At 56.6% G+C, this 23,740-nt stretch overlaps 2 protein-coding genes across 3 annotated transcripts; one reads left to right on the top strand and one right to left on the bottom strand.

The window, feature by feature from the left end:
* The first annotated feature begins 2,519 nt into the window (after positions 1-2,519).
* LOC129128307 (immunoglobulin lambda-1 light chain-like) lies at positions 2,520-7,729 on the top strand. Its single transcript, XM_054645533.2, has 5 exons — positions 2,520-2,613; positions 2,752-3,036; positions 4,263-4,271; positions 5,578-5,616; positions 7,245-7,729. The coding sequence occupies exons 1-5, from the start codon at positions 2,568-2,570 to the stop codon at positions 7,565-7,567; spliced, it is 702 nt and encodes a 233-aa protein (XP_054501508.2). The 5' UTR covers positions 2,520-2,567; the 3' UTR covers positions 7,568-7,729.
* An 8,808-nt stretch (positions 7,730-16,537) lies between these two features.
* LOC129128618 (carbonic anhydrase 15-like) lies at positions 16,538-23,526 on the bottom strand. Of its 2 annotated transcripts, XM_077187836.1 has the most exons (8): positions 23,178-23,526; positions 21,568-21,603; positions 19,456-19,626; positions 19,090-19,250; positions 18,344-18,436; positions 17,996-18,062; positions 17,618-17,784; positions 16,538-16,992 (listed from the first exon to the last, which is right to left on the bottom strand). In XM_077187836.1, the coding sequence occupies exons 1-8, from the start codon at positions 23,242-23,244 to the stop codon at positions 16,774-16,776; spliced, it is 981 nt and encodes a 326-aa protein (XP_077043951.1). In that variant the 5' UTR covers positions 23,245-23,526; the 3' UTR covers positions 16,538-16,773. The 2 variants fall into 2 exon arrangements, with proteins under 2 accessions (XP_077043951.1, XP_054501998.2); XM_054646023.2 differs by lacking the exons at positions 21,568-21,603; positions 23,178-23,526 and having other exon boundaries at positions 19,456-21,561.
* Positions 23,527-23,740: the final 214 nt, after the last annotated feature.

Raw genomic sequence — 23,740 nt, 5'->3', positions numbered from 1 at the left:
AGGCTTCCTGGTCCAGTCAGTCATCCTTGGTGCCACCAACCTGGGACAAACTGTCTGGGCTATACACTCTGGGAGCAACAGTGGCTATGGCTGGTACCAGCAGAAGGTCTCTGGCAATGCCCCTGTCACTGTGATCTACTGGGATGACCTAAGATCCTCAGACATTCCTTCACGATTCTCTATTTTTGTGTCTGGCTCCAGAAGGTCACTGGTGTTCAAGCTGAGGGCAAGGCTGTCTACTACTGTGGTAGCTTTGGCAGCAGCAGTGCTGATCTCATGGTGACACCTGTCCCACAGGCAAGCAAGATCTTGAGTGTCAAAAAGCCTGGTTTTGGTGCCTCATTCCACTCCACCAGGCATGACCACCTCTCCAGCTTTGGGACTTTTCTATTCCCTTCCCTGTGTGTTCCAGGTCTCAGGGCTGTGACTCTGAGCATGATGTGGCACTGGAGCTGGTTTCCCAGAGAACTTGTAGATGACCCATCCCTGGAAGTGTTCAAGGCAAGGTTGGATGAGGCTTTGAGCAATCTAGTCTAGTGAAAGGTGTCCCTGCCCAAGGCAGGAGTGTTGATGATATTTAATGTCCCTTCCAACTCAAACCGTTCCATGATTCTATGACTGTGTTCCCAGTGGCTGGGCCCTGGTGCTGCAGAAGCCCTGACCTGGACTCATCCTCACTGCCCAATAGCCATGCGAGGGGCAGAGGAGCCTGGGACAATGTTAGGAGCTGCAGACAGTGGAGCTGCCCAAAAACACCTTTGCCACATACCTGCTCCACAGTCTGAGTCCTGCCCAGGGCCTGGCAGCATTGCAGCTGCCCTGGCAGCTCAGGACTGGGCGTGTGGGCATTTGCCACCCCTGGGTGCTCTGGCTGGGCATGGAGAGCTTCTGCCTCAGCCCTGGCTCTCACATGGCTCTGGCTTAGCTGTCCCCAGTGTCCATGTCTCTGCAGCAAAACACCTTGATCTGCTGCAGGGGCAGCAACAATGCTTATGGCTGGTACCAGCAGAAGGTCCCTGGCACTGCCCCTGTCACCGTGATCTATGCTGATGACAGCAGACCCTCGGGCATCCCTTCGCGATTCTCCGCATCCACATCCGGCTCCTCGAACACGTTAACCATCACTGGGGTCCAAGCCGAGGACGAGGCTGTCTATTTCTGTGGTGGTGAGGACAGCAGCAGCAGTGCTTAGACAGTGGCATGCAGCAATTGGGGAAGTGATGCAAGAACCTCCTGCTATTGCAGATATCAGTCAGGAGTCTCTGCTGTGCCTGCTTGATGGAGGCTCAGGCCCTCACCATGGCCCTGCCCTTGCTGCCCTGCACTGAATGTGGCTGTGCCTGGTGTCTCAGCCTGGCACTCCCTTAAAGCCCCAGGTCCCTGCCTGTTCCCTGGCACTTTGGGAGGGGATATGTAGCACTTGGAAACACACTCACCTCCATGGCCACATTACCCATGGCTGGGTCAAAGCAGAGGAGGAGGAGAAGCGGGAGGCTCTAACTCTTCTGGATGGGACACCAGTGGTGACCAGAACCATGGTAACTCCCAGCACGGGAAAAGGGAGACACAGGCTCGCTGTTGTCCCAGTGGGACACCCTTGGGTGGTGCCTGCAGCTGCCCAGGCACAACATGGAGCAGCATCTGTGCCTGTGTGGCAGTTCCTGCTATGGGGGACATGCTGTGCTCCAGCAGGTCCCCTCCGTGCTGCTCACAGGGAGACAGCCCTGCCCTGCCCATGCCAGCCAGGCTCCTGGTGCCCTGGGCACCCTGGGGACAGCATAGTTGGGGACAGGGAGGATCCTGGGGGAGAGGGAATTTCCTGTGATGCAGCCACTCTTTGTCTGGGTTGAGACTGCTAGAGACAGCCATGATCCCTGTGCCCTGAGTTGGAGTAGGACTGACCAGGAGCTGCTCCAGCTCTGTCTGCTGAGCACCAGCACACTGGCCTCATGATCAGATAATGGGGAGGCATTGTTGGACCCTGGGGCTCAGTGCTGGCCCACTCCCACTGTTCTGGGGTGTGAATGCCTGGGAAGAGCAAAGGTCTTGGTCTTGAGTGGTGGATCTCAGCTGTCAGAGGAAGGGCTCGGGCACCAAAGCAGGAGATCAAGGGGGTACTTTACAGGTCTGGAACACCTGTGGGAGGGAAAAATGCCAAAAATGAGTTGGGGAATGGTAGAGCTTGGCATCGTTCCAGTCCCATCACTGGGAGAGGCAGATACTTCTGTTTGCCCTTGCCACAGTGCCCAGCTCTCCCTTTTTAGGCACTGCAGCTGTTCAGCCTGGTGTGGGGACAGGGGGGTCAATGCTGGTGGGTTTCAGGCTCAGAGCTGGGGGGTGTCTCCACTTTGTGTCTGGGGACAAGCTCTGCTACATCTGGGGTGGTGGGGCTGAGGGTGGAGCAGGGAGGGATGTGCGGAGAGAGGCGCGGGCAGGATCCGGCCGTGACCGCAGGGTCAGATTTGCATGGAAGGGACGTGTCCTGGGCGGGCGGGGGCTTAAAAGGGAGTCAGGGTCCACGGCACAGCCCCATCATTCTGGGGACGCTGAGCCGGTGGGACTGAACCATGGCCTGGGCCCCTCTTCTCTTCGTGGTGCTCGCCCACAGCACAGGTGCCATGGCCAGACTCACTGGCTGTGCCTTCGCTGGGCCTTTGGGCACAGGGACCCCACCCTGCTGCCCAGGCAGGCCTGTGCTCCTGGGACACTGACTGACCCCCGTCTTCTCCCCTCTCTTCTCTCCCTCTCCAGGTTCCCTGGTCCAGGCAGCGCTGACTCAGCCATCCGAGATATCGGCCAAGGTCGGCGAAACCGTCAGGATCACCTGCTCTGGTAGCAGCTACAGCTATGGCTGGTACCAGCAGAAGGTCCCTGGCACTGCCCCTGTCACTGTGATCTACAGCAATGACAAGAGACCCTCGGGCATCCCTTCGCGATTCTCCGGATCCAAGTCCGGCTCCACGGCCACGTTAACCATCACTGGGGTCCAAGCCGAGGACGAGGCTGACTATTACTGTGGTGGCTATGACAGCAGCAGTACTGCTGCACTGTGATACAGAGCAATGGGGAAGTGGTACAAAAACCTCCTGCCTCAGCTTACCCTTGGAGCCCCAAGACTGTGCCCATCCTCTGTCATTTGAGGAAGTTATGACCTCCCAGCAATGCTGTCATGGCCCAGGGTGTCCCATGTATGTGACTGCAGGCAGATTTGTCCTGTCACTGTTCCTTTGATCAGAGAGGGCCATGCTCCAAGTCACTTGCTGACCCTCATCTTCTTTTCTCCCTCCTCTCTCTCTCTCCATGTTCCATGGTCCAGGCAGTGCTCTGTCACCTCCACTCAGTGTCAGCATTGTGGGACAAACCATTCAAAGTCATCTGCTCCAGGGATGGCAGCAGCTCTGACAAGTACCAACTTAAGTTTCCTGGCTGTGCCCCGGTCATTGGGATCTGCTGCAATGAGCTGGGACCACCAGACATCCCTTTGGGGATGCCAGCCCGGCTCCATCATCACAGTAACCATCTCTGGGGTCCAAGCCCAGGACAAGGCTGTCTGTTAATGTGGTAGCTACCAAAATTGAAGTGATGATATTACCATGGTGAAATGGAGCAATGGGGATGGGGTACAAAGTCTTCCTGCCATGGCAGGGGCCTGTTAGGAGCCTCTGCTGTGCCTGTTTGGTGGGGCAGGTCCCTGGCACAACCCTGTCTTTTTTCTGCCCTGTGGTGAATGTGGCTGTTTCCAGTGACACATCTCCATCCTTACAGCCCTTTCCTTGTCATTGGTGGATGAGAGCAGATAGGATAGAACTGAACAGACCATTTCAGATGGAAGAGGCCTTCAATGATCACACAGTTCAACTGCGTGGCCACTTCAGTGATGACAAAAATGTAGGGCATTGCTGTATAACACTTGCAGGCCTGGGGTATCATCCAGCTCTCTAGGAAATCTGTCCAATATTTGCCCACACTCTCAATAAAGAAATGCTGGGACAACCTCCTGTGCCTGCCTGTGCTCCAGAGCCAAGATTCTTCTGATCTCCCTGGTTAGTGCCCAGGGCCCTGCTGATGCCACCCAGCGCTGCTGCGCCAGGAACCTCTGGACCATCTCCACCTCTGGAAACAAAGGAGTTAAAAATGGAGTTTCTCTGCTTTCTCTCTCAGGGCTGAGCAAGGCTGTGGGGTTGATGCAGCTTCATATCCCCACTCCATCACCACTGGTTCTGAATGGCCTCCTGCTTGCCTCATGCTCTGAACGAGGAGAGCCGGGGCTCTGCAGTGCCTGGCACTGTCCTCAGCCCCACCACCTCATTCTGCTTCCAGCCACATCCTCTAGCTCAAGGCCAGGTCTCTTCATGGAGCCCTGGCCCTGAGCTCAGGCCTCGGGCTCTGTCTGAGGCAGTGACCCCTCTGTTCCAGCAGGACTTTTTGGCACAGCAGCCCCGTCCTGCAGGTCAGAGAGGGCTGTCCTGGGGCACTGACTGACACTTCTCTTCTCCCCTCTCCCTCTCTACATTCCCTGGTCCAGGCAGCATCTCTGAGTCAGCTCTCCAAGGTGTCAGGCAGCCTAGGAGAGACTGGTGATCTCCTGCTCTGGTGGCAATGCCAAAATCTACTTCAGCAGCACCCTGCTGCATCCAGCACAGCTTCTGTCCTCCTCCATGCCTCTGTGCATGGAGAGCAGGACTGAAGAGATGAACATTGTCCCCCTCTCGTCCTCCCACAAAATGAAAACAAAACCCCACTGAGAAGCCTGAGAAACACTCACAAAATGATCATCCACAACAGAAGGCAGTGGCTTCAGCTAAATGTTTTGCATATACAATTTCAATGATGTTTTTTCTTTTTTTGGATAGTTTCAGACTTCGCACAAAAGCATAAACCTTCCCAGAGGCAAAGCAAACCTCTGAAAGATAAAGTGTCTCAAACCACAAAATCTTCGAAGTGTTACCTGTTCTACAGTGAACTATTTATAGAGTTCCTGTGACTCAGGAAGTTCACTGACTCTGCTTCTTTCTATAACCACTTGCACAAACCACATCATTTGAAAATCTGTGGGTTCAATTTACATTGGTGCTGTTGGCTTTCAATGGTCCAAGCTGAGCACTGAATCTGCCAATCTGTGGGATTGGCACCACACTGGGAAAACGCTTTTCAAAGAAGCAGCTGAGCCTTTACAGGGAAATTTGAAGTTAATTGGTTTTAGCTGAAACTAATTTTGTCTCACCCCTTCCTTGGCTATCTCAGCTTTATGTAGGCATTTCCACCTCTTGCCTTTTCATATTTTTAGGGTAAATATGAATAAAAATAAGTTGCCTGCAGAGACCTTCAGCTATTATCTCCCTTGCTGGTGGTGGGAGCTGCACTGAAAAAGCCCAGCCAGGACCAAAACTCCACAGGTACAGCTGTGTCCACACTTTCATCCTGCTGTGTCCATCGGAGCATCTCCATCCCATCACCTTCATTCCACTGCACCCATTGGGATATTTCCAGACCATCCTCTCCATCCTCCCACATCCGTGGGGTCCAGGACTGCTCAGCCATGAGGCAGGAGGTTTTTGTGTGGCCCTGTGTCACTGTGTGGTGTATTCGGGGCCGGGACGATGTTGACCGTCGAAGGTGAGTCGCCGACTTCCCCTCGGTCTTTCCTCTCCCACCGCGGAATTTTGACATTTTGTCGATTTTGGGTGATTTGGGGTTTTTTCTCGGACTTGGCGCCGGGCTGGGGTCTGCCGCCCGTTTTGGGCCGGGCGCTAAGCCCGGCCTTGGGGGCTCTGTCTCGTCCCTGTGGACTCTGACGACTCTGTGCGCGCCACGGAGATTTGGGGCGTATTTTCTTAGTTGAAAAGTCTTAAAATTTGTCCAGGAAATGTGTCTGAGGTCTCAGGGGGAAGGAAACTCAAGTTTAGGCCCCTAAAAGATGTGATTTTTGTCTTTGTCAAAGAAATTTGTCAGTCTAAAGTCTAAGGTCTGAGGTCTCAGGGGGAAGGAAACTCAAGGCCCCTAAAAGATGTGATTTTTGTCTTTGTCAAAGAAATTTGTCAGTCTAAAGTCTAAGTCCTCAACTCTTAGTCCTGAGGACTAAGTCTGTCACCCCTGGTGAGGGGCAGGGGCTCTTCTGCGGGGTCCAGGGGTGCAGGTGCTGTGAAAGGGCAGCCTGTCCTCGGCTGTGAGCAGCCCACAGTCATCCTAACTTAGTGTTAAAATGTCCTTGGAATCTTAGACAAAAGATTCCAGGGGTATCTTAAAGAGCCTATCGTCCAGGTAAGACATGTCAAAAATGGAGATTATTGGGCTGAAAATGCTGCCAGAAATATCGTTTGTCTGTCTTTGTCTGTAATTTTTAAAAGAATTTGGTGAAAAATCCCAATTTGAACCAAATTGCGCAGGGCTAAGACGAAGAAAAATGTTCTTTGGGCATTTTTTAATCAAAAAGTGTTTAATGGAGTCATCCTGGTTTTTAAATGGAGATAGAGATAGAAATAGAGGTGAAGATAGAAATAGAAACACTGCACATTTGAGGAGGCAGCAGAACCACACCAGAAAGACCAAAGATCTTTTTTCCATCTTCCTTTGTGTGATTTTTAGTGGTAGTTTTCAGAGACAAGAGAATGTCTGAAAGCAGAACTGGGCAGAAAACAGGATGGTTTGTCTGTGAAATTTTGGGTTTTAAAAAAAAAATGCCTTGTAAAAGGAAAGAAATGGCTTTATGGCAAAGAAATTAAGGTTTAATCATATATATATATTTTATATATATTTATATATATATTTATATATATATAATATATATAAATATATATAAAATAAGTCTTCTTTTATATATATGAGATACAGAAATGTATAAATATCTGTGTTAAATGCATTTTATAGAATTATACATCTGTTCATATGATATGGATGACCTATGTATGTACATTGTACACTGTATATATATAATGTATTTTAGCTGTAAATATCTACATATGTAATACATATATGCACATATATGTGCATATAGTGTATATAAAACATATATACAAGCATATATGAGATGTATGTGTATGTCACACACATATATGCATATATATTATAGATATATATAGATATATAAAGATATATATCCCAAATTTAAATACATTACAGTTAGGAGTGATAAGCTCTGGCTGTGGGGAAAGTGGGGAGTTTCTGGGTTGTGCCAGCAGGGCAGGCAGGGGCTGTGGTGGGGGACAGGGCCTTCTCTGACCCCGTACCACTCTCATCCCTCACAGGCCAGCCCCGGGTCGCTCCCACCGTGCACCTCTTCGCGCCATCCTCCGAGGAGATGGAGTCACAGGGCAAAGCCACCCTGGTGTGCCTGATGGAGAACTTCTACCCACGCAGTGTGACGGTGGAATGGGTGGCTGATGGCCAGACCATCTCCGCTGATGTGGAGACCAGCCAGCCCCAGCGGCAGAGCAACAACCAGTACATGGCCAGCAGTTACCTGTCGCTGCAGGCCACCAAGTGGCAGAGTTACAATTCTGTCTCGTGCAAGGTCAGGCACGTGGCTGGAAACGTGGAGAAGACCGTGAACAGATCCGAGTGCTACTAACCCACCCTGCTGGCTCCCTCCTTCCCCCCCACTTCTGGGAACAGCGGCTCCCCCAGCCGCAGGTGTCTCTGCCCATGTCCACCCATCCCCTGCTCCTGTCCCCCCATTTGTTGTGAGTGTCACACAAATAAACACTGACACTGAACTAGCGCTGGCTCAGCATCCCTGGCTCTGTGTCCTTCCAACGCGCCCGCTCCCCACTCGTGGCCTGGCAGCAGCTCAGGGAGGGTGGGATGGGAACACATGTGTGTGGAATTTGTAGGCAACTCCAACATGGCGAGATGAGAATCTTGACTCCATGTTTCAGAAGACTGATTTATTATTTTATTATATATATATTATATTAAAAGAAAATGATATATTAAAGCTACACTTAAAGAATTTAGAAAGGATATCATCAGAAGGCTAGCAAGGAATAGAAAGGAATAATAATAAAATCTTGTGACTGCTCACAGCCTCGACACAGGTGGCTGTCATAGGTCATCAAGTAAAAACAATTTCACATGCTGGGTAAACAATTCTCCAAATCATATTCCAAAGCAGCAAAACATGAAGAAGCTGAAGGAGAAAAGATCCTAATGAAAGGATTTTTCATAAAATATGTCAGTGACATTTGTGTACACACACACTTATATTGCAGGGCCTCTGTGAAGCTTTTGCTCAACCCTGGGGACCCCAATGAAACCCCCCTGGCACTGCCAAGACAGGGAATGAGCAGCCTGGGGCACAGCCTGTGCTCAGCCCCCATGCGCTCATTGAACACACAGCCCTGGCTGTGCCATCCTCGACCCTTGCTCCTGTGCCTCTGGGTGCCAGCTACCTTGCAGGCACATGTGGCCAGTGGTGGAGGCACAGCCAGCCATGTCCCTTTGCCACCAGGCCTGGCTCTGTCCCCATTTCATTGTCTCCCCCGTCCTTCCTGGAATGGGGGTCCTGGTGCAGCTGCCAGTTGAGCACAAACAGCAGCTTGTCCATCACACCCTGTGCCACCACAACTGGGACCCCTGCATGCCACATGCCCTGTCCCCATCCCCAGCACAGCCCTGCAGCCCTGCCCAAGGAAGGGCTGACAGCCATTGCTGTGCTGAAAGCACCAGTGCTCTGCTGTTGTCACCCCATCAGGGCAGCCAGAAGCCACTCCAGGGACAGGGGCTGGGAGCACCCAGCCATGCCCTGTGCAGTTCTGGGGGAGGTGTCCCACACCAGCCTCTCGGGAAAGGGAGGATGACCCCAGCACATCCCCCTCCCCAAGCTGTGCTAGTGGAATGCCTTGCTCCAGGCTTTGGGATGCCACATGTCCCTGCAAATGTCTTATGGGGACACAGAATCATAGAACCCTAGAATGGAGTTGAGTTGGAAGGGAACTTTAAAAATCATCCAGTCCAAGCTCCCTTGAATGAACAGAGACATTAACCAGATCAGGTTGCTCAGAGCCCCTTTCATCCTGATCTTGAATCTTTCCAGGAATGGGACATCCACAGCTTCCCTCAGCTACCTGTTTCAACACCTCACCACTCTCACAGTAAAAAATTTCTTAATTTTACCTAACCTAAATTGACTTTTCTTTAGTTAAGAAACTATCTCTTGTCCTATTGCATCAGGGCCTGCTAAAAGGCTGCTACAAGGTCTTGCCAGAGCCTTTTCCTCTCCAGGCTGAACAGCCCCAACTCCCCTATCTTTCCATCATAGCAGAGGTGCTCCAGTGCTCTGAGATCTTTGTGACCTTCTCCAGACTAACCCAAACAGGCTCATGTCCTTTTTATGTTGTGGGATCCAGAGCTGGACACAGCCTGCAGGTGGGGCCTCACCAGAGCAGAGTACAGGGGAAGAATCCCCTTCCTCAAACCACTGTCCTCACTGCTTTTGATGCAGCCCAGGATATGTCTGGCTTTTTGGGCTGCAGGTGCACATTGCCATGTCATTATCCACTGATTGACTCAAATCCTTTGTAGCAGGACTGTTGTCAATTCCCTCGTGCCCCAGCCTGTATTGATATGAGAGCACAGTGCCCCTTCCCTTTTGTCAAGGAGCTGGCAGCAGGCCCTGACCCCACCTGAGCTGCCAAAGCTCCAAAACAGCTTCACTGGCTTTAATCCTGCTTTATCCTCCTCAGCTGGGCAGAGGAGCCCTTGCCATGGAGCAGCCCCATGCACAGGGCAAAGCCCCCTTCCCACCACCCTGCTCAGGGGGTCAGTCACAATGTCCCTTCCCATGTGCAGGTGACAAACTCATGGTTTTCACAGGAAATCCCAAATCCCATGGCTACAGAGCAAACCCATGTGCAGGCCAGACCCCTGGGCTGCTGCTGGCCTCAAGGAAGGAGCCAGCAGCACAATGCTCACCCTGCATTGGAGCCAGGGAAAGGAAGGAAGGGCAGATGATGGAGAGATATGTCCCACTGTGTTTCAAGATAAGCTTCTTTAACCGAGTTTCCTGAGCAGAGAGGGCCCACCATGGCAGAGGTGCAGGGCTGGCTCCTGGGGGACCACTGGGCTACAGCAAGTAGTGCTAAAGATGAGGGACCCTGCAGCAAGGCCACATCTGGGCATGCATCCATCCATTCCAGCTCACTGCTGGGAATCTGAGCACACAGATGGCAGCAGCTCCTCCACACTGCCACTGATCCCCTTCCTTGCTCAAGCAAGGTTATTCCCTGGCAAACCCCTGCCTTTGGCATCTCATCCCCAGCCCTGTGGTGCTGCCAGGAGAGCTGAGACTCTGCCAGCCAGAAATGCCCCAATGACCCAGTCCTGCTGCCAGGGAGGATGTTCAGTTCTTTTCTGCTGCAAAGATCAAGCCTCAATAATTACCAATTCCAGCAGTTGTTGAATCACCTTAGTAGTGGTTGAGGCTGCAGTGAATGACAGGTAACACAGGGCCCCCATCCCAGCTGTGCTGCCAGGTTTTACCCTGAGAAATGCCACATTTCTGGAGGGGGGCACTGGAGGAGAGTGGCAGGGCAATGCTTTCCCCAGGTCCTGAGATTCATCTTGACATTTCTTGAGTAGAGCCCATTCCTTGGTCACAGGACACCGCCCCAGCTTTTGTGGGCTCAATTTGGGGCATGAGCCGGGGTCTCGCTTCAGCTCAGGTCTGTGTGGGCAGGGCACAGCACATCTCTGGCTCAGGAGGCAGGAAACCTCACTAATTATTGATTAAAAGATTTTTCTAAATCTTTTCCATAAGCAACAACTGTCAAGAAAAAAGCCTGATTAATTATAGATCAGTGGCCCTGGCCGCTCCAGGGCTCCCATCCTCCCCCGCTGCTGCAACTTGGCAAATTCCCAGCCAGAGTTTTACCCTTAACAAACCTTCAGCAGGGCCAGAGAGCCTCGGCTGGGAATCACAGAGGGATGCTGGGCCTGATCCATCCCCTGGCAGGGAGGGAAGCAGCGCCTGGGAAGAGCAATCACCACCCTCGCTGGGGGTGTCTGGTGAGCAAATGTGCTGAGCAGAACTGAAACCTCCCTCCCCTCCCCAGCTGCAGCTCCTGCTCTCACTCTGCCTGCTCCTGCACTGCAATTTTAACAGTCATTTATTTTCTCATTTTCCCAGCTTGCCAGTAATTTTAAAATGAGGGGGATCTAATTTAGTTAATGAGATGCTTCGGGAAGGCTTTAATTAGCTGCAAAGAGAAGCAGTGGATCCCATGAAGAGTTTGGGCTTGGTGAGAACTGCTCTCTCAGGCTGAGGCCCTCAGATGAGGGCTTAACAAAGCTTTCAGGGGCCTTTTGATAAACCCTGGGGGTTTGGACATCATGGACTTGGAGGGGTCCCACAGCTGAGAACAGAGTGAAGGATGCAGGAATGTTGGCAAAGGAATGTGGGACCATAGGAGCTCTTGCAACCCTTGTTCCTAAACCACCGCCACAAACCTCGAGCACAAAGCTCTGCTCTGGTCCCCAAACCCTCCTTGGGTCCCCTTCATGACGACCACCTCTGGCCACATTTGTGTCCCAAAAAACAGCCATGACCTGCTATTTTTTTATTGTACATCAGTGGGTGATTTCCCCAGGCCAGGCAAGCCCCAACGTCTGGTACCAGGAGGAGGTGGGGTCTCTTTTTGTGGGGACGTGGCAGGAGCACAGAGAGTGCACCTGGAGCTGATGAAACAGCTCATCTGGAGAGGAGGGGATGGGTCCCGCCTGCCCCCAGGCAGCTGCAGCCGCACAAACAGCCGCATTCCTGGAGGCAGCAGCGCTGAAACTCGAAAGCAAGAGCAGGGTCCCAGAATAGCCCCAGCCCAGGAGGGGGGAGTGGGGCAGAGCCAGAGCCACCGGGACAGCAGTGGGAGGATGGCACAAGTGCCCTCGCTTTGGTGCTACAGCTGTGCCAAACCCGGGTGTCACCCATGGCCTCTGCCCTGCCTGAGCCTGGGGGCTGTAGCCCCCCAAGCACCTGGAGAGTGCTGCTGGTTCCTGCACCCCATCCTGACACAGCCTGCACTCGCATCACTGTGTTCTCTGAAGGACTTGGGGAAAGGCTGTGCAGAGCCCACATTGTGCCACGCCAGCACTCGCCCCTGTTTTACCCAGCCAGCCCCACCGTGCAGCTGTGCAGCAGTGGGGCATCCCCTGGCTAAATTTAATCCTCACCCACTACAGTCCCCAATCAGAAATTCGAAAGGGCGCCCCAAAAAAGGAAGTGAAACTGTCTCCAGTGGGTGCTGACGTGTGAAGGCAAGCGAGCGCCACGCGGCCGAGTCCGAGCCGGCTCAGCCCTGAGATGGTGGCCATCATCACCTTGTGGGGGACATCAGCCCTGAGATGGTGGCCAGCTCTGTGTCCCCAGGGCTCTCACCCTGGGAGGTCATCCCCTTGTGGGGGACATCAGCCCTGAGATGGGGGAAAGGCCTTGGGGTGGCATGATGCTGCCCAAACTTGGCAGGGTGGGTGGTGCTGAACAGGGACCCACTGGGGCTGGTGCCAAGGCTGTGCAGACTCTGTGCCATACCAGGGTGGGTGTCCCCAGGCCAGGGTCACCCCTTCTGTCCCCTGAGTGTCCCTGACAGGGCACCCAGTGGGGTCTTGCCTGACAGGGTGGTCCCTGCCCTGGTGTGGGATGGCCCAGCTGCTGTACACACGCGCACACACATGTGTGCACACACATTGCACAAATATGTGCAGATATGTGCACACACACCTCCCCTCCAGTGACCCCAGTGCATCCAGCCTGGGCTGGGCACCACTGACCCCACACCTGTGGGCTTTGAGGCCAGGAGAGACCCTGACACTGCTCACATTGTGGCCTTGTCTCCCTGTGCCACCACCACAGGGGGACCAGCCTGGACAGTTTCCTGCTGCTACCCTGCTGTCAGGTCACCCTGAATTTATCCACTCATTTACTGAATTAAACTAATCAGTCCCTGCCTGCTGCCAAGGCAGCCCCTTCTCTGGGGTCATCCTTCAGTCTGACCTGTTGCAGGGTCCAGGGGCAGCCTCCAGGTTCACAAAATATGGGACAGGTTTTTCCAAATCTGGTAAAAATTTTATAAATTAATAAAATACAAGATACAAATTATAAAATACAAGTAATGAATGACAAAATACTATCAAACACCCCTGGGCAGCCCTGGGTCAAAGCCCCAGCTGGAGGCAGCCAGAGAGTGCAAGACCAGGGTTCATTGCCCTGCAATTGGAAGAGAATTAAATGAAATAAATAAATGTTTCAGGCTGGTGTGGTCGAAAACACAACCTGAGCATTCAAGCCCATTTGTGAAGACGAGAGCAATCATTTGCATAACTGTGTCAAAACAGCAACTGCCAGGGCATGCAGCTGGCAGGAAGGTACCCCCTAGCTGGGGGTTATTTAGATGTGTATGAAACCACACCAGAGCCTGGGGGAGAGCCCAGTAAACAGCCCCAAAGATAAGTGCCCGGCCTTGTAAGCAGATTGTAAACAAGCTGAACCGACTCAAAAATAAACACCTTTCAGCTGCTTCAAAATATTTATTATTTCAATTTTATTGTGGCAGTAAAATGTAATTCCCAGGAGAGCCTCAGCCTGGTCTGGGGACTCAGCAAACCCTTGTTTTCTCTCATATTTGAGGTAAACAGGTGCTGATCCCCAGTCAGGTGTGCTGATAAAGATTTGATTGCAGGGCTGGTGCTCCCTCTCTGGAGAAACATGGTCATTGAATTGCAGACCTTGTTATGACTCCCTGGGTGGGACTTTTTAGTTTAATGTTAAGAAATTTCTAGGTAGGGAACATTGGTGGCATGGTGACAACAAGGTGGTGGCAGTGGTGGCTGAGGGGTGTGATGGGGGTGGCTGCCAGGGTTCACACCAGGCCCTCAGGGTTAGGCTCACCCAGTTAGGGAGGACTTTTAGCCAAATTGCCTTTTTCCCTCTCCACAGTCAGGGTGGGCAGAGCAGACAGCGGGATGGGAAGTGGAGGAGAACATTGGGTGCACCCTGGGGCTGGACCCTGCATCCTGTAGATGTGGTGTTCAGGGACATGGCTGGAGATGGCAGTGTTAGTATGATCTTAGACAGCTTTTCCACCCCTAAGGGTTCTGGGTTCCTACCCCAGGCAGTGACACCCTCACCAACAGCTCCTCACCCTGTGCACATGCTGCCAGCCCCACACCAGAGCCACAGCCCTTTCCCCCTCCTCTGCAGCCACTGCAGGGAAAAACCACCAGGTTTAAACATTTCTGCCATGTTTTGGGCGCTTTTGGTCAGACCCCCCAGCTGGCTGTGGGCAGGGGTCTGATGCACATCACAGCCCCCCAGCTGAGCCAGGCACCCTCCCAGGCAGCTGTTTTGACCGCAGCACCGCAGGTTGGAAACAGCCCTTGCTAAAATTACAGCCCGCCAAAAGCAAGAGCCCGCCAAAAGCAAGAGCCCACTTGGGCCAATCATCAGCTGGGAGCCAGGAATAGCCCAGGCTCTGCACGTTCCACTGCCCTGGCACAAACTGCCCTGCACGTGGCACCCGGGCACCGCTGCCTGGCCGTGCCAGGGCAGGGCAAGGGCGGGAAAAGCCGGGGTTTGGCCCCAGCTCAGCAATGGCTCATGGAAGGGGGCATTGTCATGTTCCTTCCCAGGCAGCCCGGCATTCCCAGCACAGGCACAGCACTCCCCCAGATTTCAGGTCCCAGCAGGGCTGCCCAGTGTGTGCTGAGCCTTTGGGGTGGTTTTGGTGTCCAGTTGTACAGAGGGTCTCTGCTGCCAGACCATACCTGGTGCCACTACTGTCCTCTGCTAGGGACACCACAGTGAGCCAGGACAGGTCCCCCAGGTGATGGGGACCCTGTGGAGTCCCTGCTCCCAGAGCTACTGCCCAACATTTTGGTCCCCAATATCTTTGGGAGCCACAGCCTGTGCCTTCCATGGTCCCCCTGGGCAGGCATCTGGTCCCACTGCCTGGGTGCCCCTCACACACTGGCCTGGCACTGGCCTGGACTGGGGAGCTGCAGCCACTTGGATCTCACCATGGCTGCCTGGGCCCCCAATTCTCACCAGCTGGGGCTGGGCCCACCCTGGGCTGGACCTGGGCATGTCCATGGGGCAGCTGCCCTGTGGCCTTTGGGCACAAGGGGCTGGAGTTGGGCAGTGCAGCTGGGAATGGTGGGACATGGGTGGACATGAGGGAACAGGCAGAATAGAGGACATGGGAACACAGAGGGGCAGGGAGCACAGGGGGGCATGGTGGGACATGGGTGGAAGAGAGGGCACAGCAGGTAGGGTGGTAGGGCAGAGGGACCAGTGGAACACTGAGGCCGGGGACATGATGACACAGGGCACAATAGTATCCAGACATGGGTGCCAGGGGCAAGAAGCCATGGGTGCCAGTGGCACATGGGACACCGGGGCTGGGAGCATGGAGACACAAGGGACAGCAGCAGGAGAACATGGGGTACAGGGGCATGAGGACACAGGGGACAAGAACATATGAAACAGGGCAGAGGGGAAAAGAGAATGAGGACACAAAGGGATAAGGGCCCAGGGGTCAGGGGCCAAAGGACACAAAGGAAAGGGCCCCAAGGACATGGGGAACAGGAGGACACAGGCGTCGATGGCAGGACAGAAGGACACAGGTACATTGACACATGACGCAGATGGCAGAGATGAGGACACAAGAACAAGGGACACAGGGACACGATAGGGACAGAAGCACACGGGGCCCGGGTGGCGGTGTCGGGGCCGTGCAGAGGGCGCCCCCTGGCGGGCACCAAGGCGCTGCGGGCTCCTCTCCCTGCGCGTGCCCGCGGCGCCCCCGCGTGTCCGGCGTGTCCGGCGTGTCCCGCTGCTCCAGCCCTCAGCTCCGGGGGATCACAGAGCCACATTCCCCCGGCGTGAGCATCGGGGATCCGGGACGGGGTCCCCTCCGCCCACGGAAAGCCTCGTGCAGCGAGGGTTTACCCCAGGAGCCTCACACGGGGGATGCTCAGGACCCACGGGTGGGGCGGCCACCGCAGGGGCTGGGGGCTGGAGCCCGGCACTGGCAGTGGTTCCCTCCAGAAATGATGGAAAACCTCAGCCTGCCCCCTCTTCTCCCGGATAACGGCCTGTGCTCTCCACCCATAATTCAGGAGAAGATGGGAACATGCCTGGAGCTCCAGTACATTAATTATGAAGCACCCCGCTCACACAGCCCTGCCCTGGCAGCTGCAGTTATTCCTGCCAGCACAAAATGAGCTCCGTGGAAAGATCCCTGTGTCCTGCACAAGGGCACTGCAGGTGCTGTGCTCCCAGTGACACCCTCACCCCTCCAACAGGCAGCCCCAACCCTGGGGAGGGTGACAGGGTCTGCAGCGCAGGGACTGCATGCGGGGCCTGCATCCCGAGCCAGGGCCGGGATTCGGCTCTTTCCTGCCTGCCTGCACCACCACGCAGGGGATATCCCTGAATGCCACCCACACAGCATCCCCAGCTCCCTCCACACTGACCCCACAGTGCCATGCCGAGCACCTGCCCCACCTGCTGAAGGGACACAGAGCCAGCAAAAAAGAAGCAGCAACCCACTGACGGGACCTTGGCTTTATTCCAGTCAATACAACATCCCCCTCCCAGCAGCTCCCACTGCCCATCTACAGGGGCAGCCCAGGGTAGCTCCAGGCTTGCAGAGATTCACCTCTGCAGAGATACAGCTTCACAAAATCTTCACCCAGCCAAGGTTTCAAGGTGCTTTTTTTTCCTTGTTTCCCATTTCCCATGGACAAGACACATCACCTCCATCTCCGCTGCAGCAGGGCCAGACCCTATGGGGCTGGTGAGAAGAGGCTGAGCAGGGCCAGGGGGAGCAGGGGTGAGAGGAGCTGGTGGTGGTCCCCGTGCAGGGACCCCCCGCTGGCTGTGGCCCCCCGGGAGGCAAAGACCTTGCGGCTGCGGAGGGGCTGCGGCGGGCGGAAGTTGTTGATCATCTTTAGGAGCATGGATCCCTCGAGTGGGAAGTGCAGGGTGCTGACGAATGCCTTCAGCTGTGCAGGGAGAGAGGGAGGGTGGGCAGCTGCAGTGCCAGGCACCCCAGGCCCCTGCCCACTGCCAGCGGCACAGGACCCAGGGCAGGGCCCCACACCAGGGGGTGTCCTCCCACCACCCCCCAGTGCTCTGCTGAAGCCAGACCCAGGACCCTGCACAGAGCAGGTCCTTACAAGGATCAGGTCTTGAGTTTTAAAGGAGCTAATTGTGTTTTGGTGCCAAGAGTGAGCACTTAGAGAGTGGCTGGCCCATGACTCTCTCAAGAAAATACATCTACTAAAATGCTTGAGCAGCAGAGGAGAATTCCTTCCTTCCTTCCTTCCATACATCCATCCATCTCCTTGGAGCCTCTACTGAGCTTCAATGGATTCACTCCCATTTCTCTTTCTGAATGCCAAGGCCGGGCAGGAGTGCAGTATGGATGGGATTTCTCCCCACTGGCAGGTGGCCACATCTCCATTACTTAACCTTCATAAAATTAATTAATTGCCAAGTTGCCAGGAGCATTATTATAGAGATGACCTTCCCTGTGCTCTTGCTCTAGGGTCAGGAAGGACAAGGAGAGAGGTCACCCTGGGACCCAGCCTGTCGGGTGCTGGCACATGGGGCTGTGCATGCCAGTACCTGTTCCCGGCCGATCTCCACTGGCTCCTCAAACACAGTCCAGACCACGGCCTCGCTGCAGTCGGGGGTGGTCAGGGAGCCCTGGTAGCGGTAGTAGCCCGAGAGGCGGGCAGCAGGCGGCAGCAGCGTGCTCAGGCGGAACGTGGAGGCCAAATCCACAGAGTCCCCTGTGGGGCAAGCCAGGGGCACTCAGCCTGTCCCCTGCCAGGGATGTGGTGGGGACAGCAGGGCCGTCCCCATCAATTTCCCCTCAGCAGGCGATCCCAGATGAGCTCAGAGACTGGCAGGTTCCCCCATCCAACCCACTGGGGTGCATCCCTGCCTTCCCACTGCAGGGTCTCCCCTTTCCTGCCCTGCCCTGATGAGGAGGTGACTCACCAGCATGGGAGACATTCCTCAGCCCTGCCACGATGGTGTTGTAGTTGGTGTTAGTGGTTTCAGAGACCTGTGTCCGGGGAGAATAAGTGGTTGAAGTCAGGCAGAGCCCGAGCAGGGCAGAGCTGGGTCATCCTGTCCTGCCAAGCAACCACAGGCAGAGCCAGCCTCCCCTGCTGCAGAGCAGTGGGGAAGGTTCCCAGCCAGGTTCTCTTGCAGTCAGTGGGTTCCCCAGCCTCTCCTGGCCTTGACCCAGCCTTCCTGCCCCTTCCCACTTCTTCAGGACACCCATACAACATTCACCTGGCTGCACCACCAGCACCCAGATCTAGGGGGCCCCTGCAGACCCACCTGGAAGAAGAAGCCGAGGACAGCCAGCCCATTGGGATGCCCCTTGGCCTCTGCCAGTGTCTGGTGCTTGGCATTCATGTGGACGATGTGCATCTGAGGAAAGCACAGAGGAGGCAGATGTGCACAGCTGCCCCCAGCCAACACCCTGGCAGCAGGACATTCTGCTGTGGATCCTTCCAGCCAGCTTGGCCAGACTCTGAGCCAACCTCTCCCAGTAAAGCCCTTCTGGTCCTATTGACGCTTCTGTGGGGTGGGTGCTTGGAGGATCAAAGCACCCCAGTGAAGCAAGCATCCTTTGAAGGGTGTGCAAAAGGGGGCCAGCAGTCCCGGGGTGCTCGCCAGACACAGAACATAAATTCTGCTTTCCTCTGGCAGATAATGAATATTTTAGAGGCGCAGAGCCTCTTTCATCCAGAAGGATCCCAATGTGCTTAGCACAGCACGCTCCTGCTTGCTCTCACTTGCACTCACTAGCTCAGTGTGTGGTCCCAGTAGGGCACAGAGCCCCCCAAACCCCACTGAGTGCCTTGGACAAAGCAGCTTGGACCATGCATGGTAAAGAAGCACCTCGAGTCTCACATCAGCTGCTTTTTCACCAGCCAGGTGCCTGTACAGGAGCACAGTGCAGAGTCACAGAGCCCCATCACCTGCTGCACAACAGCCTTGGGGTGCCCCAGCATCTCCCCTTCCCACCTCACCAAGGGCTTGGGCAACCCAGAATGTGCTGGAGGGTTTTTCTCACGTACCTCCATGGGGAGCTGGCGCCCATCGAGGGTGTGCTCGGAGCCGTTCCCAGCCGGGCTGCCCCAGTGGAAGTGGAGCTGGAGCGCGCGGTACCGGCCGGGGAGGCCCCCCCCGCTGACGGCGATGTGCTCAGAGGCCGACTCGCCCGCCAGGCTCAGCATCACTGCAAGGGCAGCAGGACAGCCTGAGGGCAGGCTCGGGGTGGGGAACAGCCCTGGCACAGCTCCTTCCCCCCCAGCTTCATCCCAGCACTACCATTCACCTGCATGGGATCCTGCAGCACCCAGGAGTGGCGCCAGAGCCAGGCCCCAGTCAGGATGGTGCCTGGGGAACTGGGACAGGGGAAGGTGCCCAGCTTCAGCACGCACCTGTGTGCCCGTTGTTTGTCAGCCTCCACTTGCCAGGGGGAGCCTGGTCATAACCCTCGAAGAGGATGTCCCCGAGGCCGCCATCCCGCTGCAGCCGGCGCCTGTCGATGTTCACAGGGGACTGCCTGTCGCCACCACACGTGGCTTTCAGCTCCTTCCAGTGGCTGGGCCCTGCAGAGGAGGAGCAGGGGCACCACGGGCAGCCACCAAACCACCGCTGCCCCCAGAAGGGGACACAAGCCCAGAGGTGGCTGTGTCCCCAACCAGCTCTGCTGTCCCTGCCAGCCCAGCCTTGCATCCCATGGGAACTGCTCTCCTGCCTGGCTAAGTTTCCTTCCTAGTGATGAGCAGGGGCTTATTGCAGCCTCATCCATAATTCATCAGGATTTCCTCGAGGGGCTGGGGGCTATATTTAGCCTGGCAGCAGCATCCACATTGACGCTGGTGAGGGGCAGGCTTTTCTCCCTGCCCCTTCTGCCTTTTGTAGTATGTTCAACCTACTCACACTGGTTCTGTCCAGCTGTGACAGGGGACAGTGCAACTTGGCCACACAACTCATCCTGAGACAAATCCTACACATGTTCCAGAGTGACCACATGATGCCCATCAGCAGCTCCTGGGGTGGGGGGGTTAACCTTGGCAGGAGCTGGCAGGGGACACAGCAGTGCTGGCAGCTGACTGCACCCACTGCAAACCCACAGCGCTGACTGGGGGCTGTGAGCAGGGTCCCCATGGCTGCCACTATGGCCAGACCACACAACCAACCCATATATGTGGCTTGTCCCCATTGCCCCAGCATCATCTCTTCTTGCAACCCTTGTGGCAGCCCACAGCTGTAGGATGTAGCCAGCCATTCACCCTGCTGTTCACTGCTCCAGTGTGGCTGCCATGGCACCCCAGTCCTCCTCCTGGTGCAGCCCAGGACTGAGGTGTCAGCATCAGTATCTGTACTCAGTCCCAGCTGGGGAACAGGAGCTCCCTCAGTGTCTCCAGCCCTGTCCTCCCAGAGCATCTCTATTCCCAGGGGAGCTCAGCACATCCCAGCAGGCACTGTTGGCTCTCCTCACACACACATCATGGCTTTGCCTTCAACCAGGGTTTGGGGAACTGTTCCCCCAGCAGTGCCCCAGTGTTCAGCTCTGACATTTACCTTCCTCTTGGGCAGACAAAACCACAGACACTTGTGGGCTGTATCTCACCTCCTGCACCCCTGGGCTCAGCCTTTACCCTTTATGTTCTCCTCTCATTACTCCAGGCACTTTACTTTTTGCCTGGCAGCCCTGGGAGCTGCAGCCTGGCCATGCCACCATCCCACTGGGTTCCTGGCACGGTGTAACTGGGTGGTCCCACAGGTTCCCAGGTGCCTTCAGTGGTGGGGGGAGGGAACACTCCACATGGCCCTGCTGCAGGCACACAGCCGGCTCCACGTTGCTCCAGCCGCTTCCCACCAGCCCCTCTGCCCTGCCAAAACCTGCCCTCGCTGCCAGCCCAGCAGCGTTGAACCGGGTGAGACCAAGCCCAGCAATCCAGGCTCAGCAGCCACAGGGCATGGAAACCCAAGAGCTATAAAACAGCTGGGCCGTAACAGCTGATTAAATGCTTGATGATCTTTAATTAACCTTTTACAAGCTATTTGTAATTTGTATTTATGTGTTTTGAGACAAAGTGCCCCCAGCCATGCTTCCCTCCCCATCCAGGCAGGGCTGCTCAAAGGGAGCTGTCCCTCCTCAGTCAGGCCCCTGGACCCTCAGGCCCCAATGCTGCCTACACTGCCTGGGGTTTCTAATAGAGTATTTTAAAGCCTGGACTTAATTTGTTTCAGGTGGAAGGAGGAAAGCTGGTGCTGTCCCAGGAGCACCTGGACCTGGCTGAGGTGAGGGGTGGGGCTGACTTGCTCCAAGGGGCTCAGGTGTTTGTCAAGTCTCTACAGCAACACCCCTGAAACTGAAGCTCCTCTAACCATTCCCATGGGGGGATTTACCCTTTTCCATGCCACACTCCCCACTGGGCCTTGCTGATGCTGCCCAGGGTGCTCTCAGCTGGGGACTGTGGGGAGGCAGGAGGGTCTGAGCCCCGCCCAGCCCCAACACACCCACACTTGGCACCACTCACCGCATCGGGGGTCCTGTGAGTCGTAACACCACTGCCCTGTGAGAGAGAGGAGAGCTCAGGGCAGGTGATGGAGACAGGCACCCTTTCCCAAACCCACCTATGGCCATGCCCAACCCCCCGACAGTGAGGACATCCCCCAGTGCAGCCCGGGGTCCCGCCAACACTTGTGTTCATCACGGTTATTTTTGGCGCCAGTGTTTTCACACCCTCCCTGCCTCTCCCACACGCTTCACAGGGAAACCTCCCTCAGTATCGCTGCTCCAAGGCAGCCAAACCTCCTGCTCACTGTGCTCCTTCCCCAGCTCTCGAGGAGCCATCCCCTCTTTTCCATCCTGGGGAGCCAAGGCTCACCCCACGGCAGGGGCAAGCGGGAGCCAAGGGGAGCAGCCACAGCCGTGCCCGCTGTCCCTCCCCTCTGTGCCCCGTGTCCCTTTCCCCTGTGCCCGCCGTCCCTCCCCACCGTGCCCGGTGTCCCTGTGGCTCCCGGGGGGCTGGCAGCGGCAGCAGGGGGCGGTGGGCAGGCCCGAGCCCACGCTGTGGGGATGGTGACCGGCCCCGTCACTCAGGGCCACCTCAGCCAGAGCTGCCGAGCTCCCACCAGTGCTCGGGTGGCGCTGGGTACCACGGGCTCCATGACAAGGGCTGGCACAGCAGGTGCAGGGACACCGAGGGGATGTCGAGCAAGCCCCGCTCCTGCTCTGCTGGCTGCACACCCACCCAGGGCCATCAGCTCTGCAGAGGGGATGGAGTGCACCCCTTCCCTCCTCAGCTCCCCGCTCTGCTCCTGGCAGGAGGCCCAGAAGAACCGGTGCAGCCCGGGCCCAGCCCACGGGAAGGGTCCCCGCTGGTGGCCGAGGGCGATGCCAGCGGGCCGGCTGCAGGCAAGCCGAGCCACGCTCTCGTGCCAGCCACAGCCGCTCGGAGCAGCAGGACAAAGGCAGCCCTGCCGGCCTCCACCTGCGCTGCTCAAGGCCCCAGCCTGCGGCACTGCATCCACAGTCTCACTGGAGTGGTACAGGAGACACCAGCCCCCGAGGAGAACTGCGAGTGGGACAGAGCAGGCAGGACTCTGACGGTTCCCAGAGCAGGGATCTTGGGGTCCAGGGGCAAGAAGAACTCCTGAGAAATCCTCATTCCTGCACGCACCAGCCCTCGAGCATCCTCCGGCAGGAGCCACGGTAGCGCTGGGCGCCGCAGCCTGGCCCGGACGCAGGTGAGCACCCAGCGCCCCGGGACGGCAGCGCCCGTTCGCTCCGAGGTTTCGTCCTCATTGGTGCTTCCCGGTGGTGCAGGTCTGTGGGGCGGATGGGCTGAAGCCCAAGACCCCACTGTCCCAAGAGGGCCCTGGCCCAACCACCTCGAGCCCCCCCGAGGCCGGCAGCACTCAGGGCCATCCAGCAGCGGGAGGGGCCGGTGGGAGGGCAGGAGAGGGTCCTAGGACAGACTAGGTCCCCCAGTCCCTGCTGCCAACCCCTCAGCCCGCATCACCCCTCGACACGTGGGAAGGGAATGCAGAAAGCGGCGCCCCAAAGCCCCAAGCCCCCCAGCCCCGCGCCCCCGTCCTCTCCGCCCGCGGGACCCCCGGCCCCGCCGCCCCGGGCGCAGCTCACCTCCCGCGGCCGCTCGCACGACGAGGGGCAGTGCCAGGAAAGTTATGCCGAGCCCGGTGGGGCCCATGGCGGCGCGGGGCAGCGGGGGGACCCCCGCACCTCCCCGTCCCGTCCCGTCCCTCCGCAGTGCGCCCGGTGCCGGGCTGGGGCGGGCGGCAGCGCTGGCAGCGCCCGCAGCCCGGGAGATGCTCGGCTCCAGCCTGGGCTCTGCTCTTACATATTCATCACCCGGGCTGAGTTTTTAACTCCTCGGCTGCTAGGAGGGAGCGGGGAGAGCCCGGCCCCCGGCCAGCCCCTCGCGGCCGCCGGGTCCCTGCCCGCGGTGACAGGGACAGGGACAGGCGGGGAGCGGGGGCTGGCGGAACCCACGGGTGCGGCGCTCCCCGCCCCGCTCGCCAGCCCCAAATCTGGAGGTCGGCAGCATCCCCGCTGTGCCCCGGCCCGCCCCCGCACAGTGTGTGGGACTACAGATGGACTGCAGGGGCCTGCCAGGAGGCAGATCGGGCTGGGGACAGCAGCTTTGGCCCGTCCCCTCCCCATTCCTTGCAGACACAGGCTGTGGG

This window comes from Agelaius phoeniceus, chromosome 18 (genome assembly GCF_051311805.1).
Source record: "Agelaius phoeniceus isolate bAgePho1 chromosome 18, bAgePho1.hap1, whole genome shotgun sequence".
Classification (NCBI taxonomy): Eukaryota; Metazoa; Chordata; class Aves; order Passeriformes; family Icteridae; genus Agelaius; species Agelaius phoeniceus.
This window is presented reverse-complemented; position numbering and strand designations above follow the sequence as displayed.

What these genes read in the sequence shown, in the direction of transcription:
- LOC129128307 (XM_054645533.2), top strand. Translation starts at nt 2,568, where the DNA reads ATGGCCTGGGCCCCTCTTCTCTTCGTGGTGCTCGCCCACAGCACAG. An exon ending in GGTGCTCGCCCACAGCACAG is followed by an intron (nt 2,614 to 2,751) that starts GTGCCATGGCCA and finishes CTCCCTCTCCAG; the next exon opens with GTTCCCTGGTCCAGGCAGCG. An exon ending in GACGATGTTGACCGTCGAAG is followed by an intron (nt 5,617 to 7,244) that starts GTGAGTCGCCGA and finishes CATCCCTCACAG; the next exon opens with GCCAGCCCCGGGTCGCTCCC.
- LOC129128618 (XM_054646023.2), bottom strand. Translation starts at nt 19,753, where the DNA reads ATGCAAGGCTGGGCTGGCAGGGACAGCAGAGCTGGTTGGGGACACAGC. An exon ending in GACAAACAACGGGCACACAG is followed by an intron (nt 19,251 to 19,455) that starts GTGCGTGCTGAA and finishes CTGCCCTTGCAG; the next exon opens with TGATGCTGAGCCTGGCGGGC. An exon ending in GAGGAATGTCTCCCATGCTG is followed by an intron (nt 17,785 to 17,995) that starts GTGAGTCACCTC and finishes CTTGCCCCACAG; the next exon opens with GGGACTCTGTGGATTTGGCC.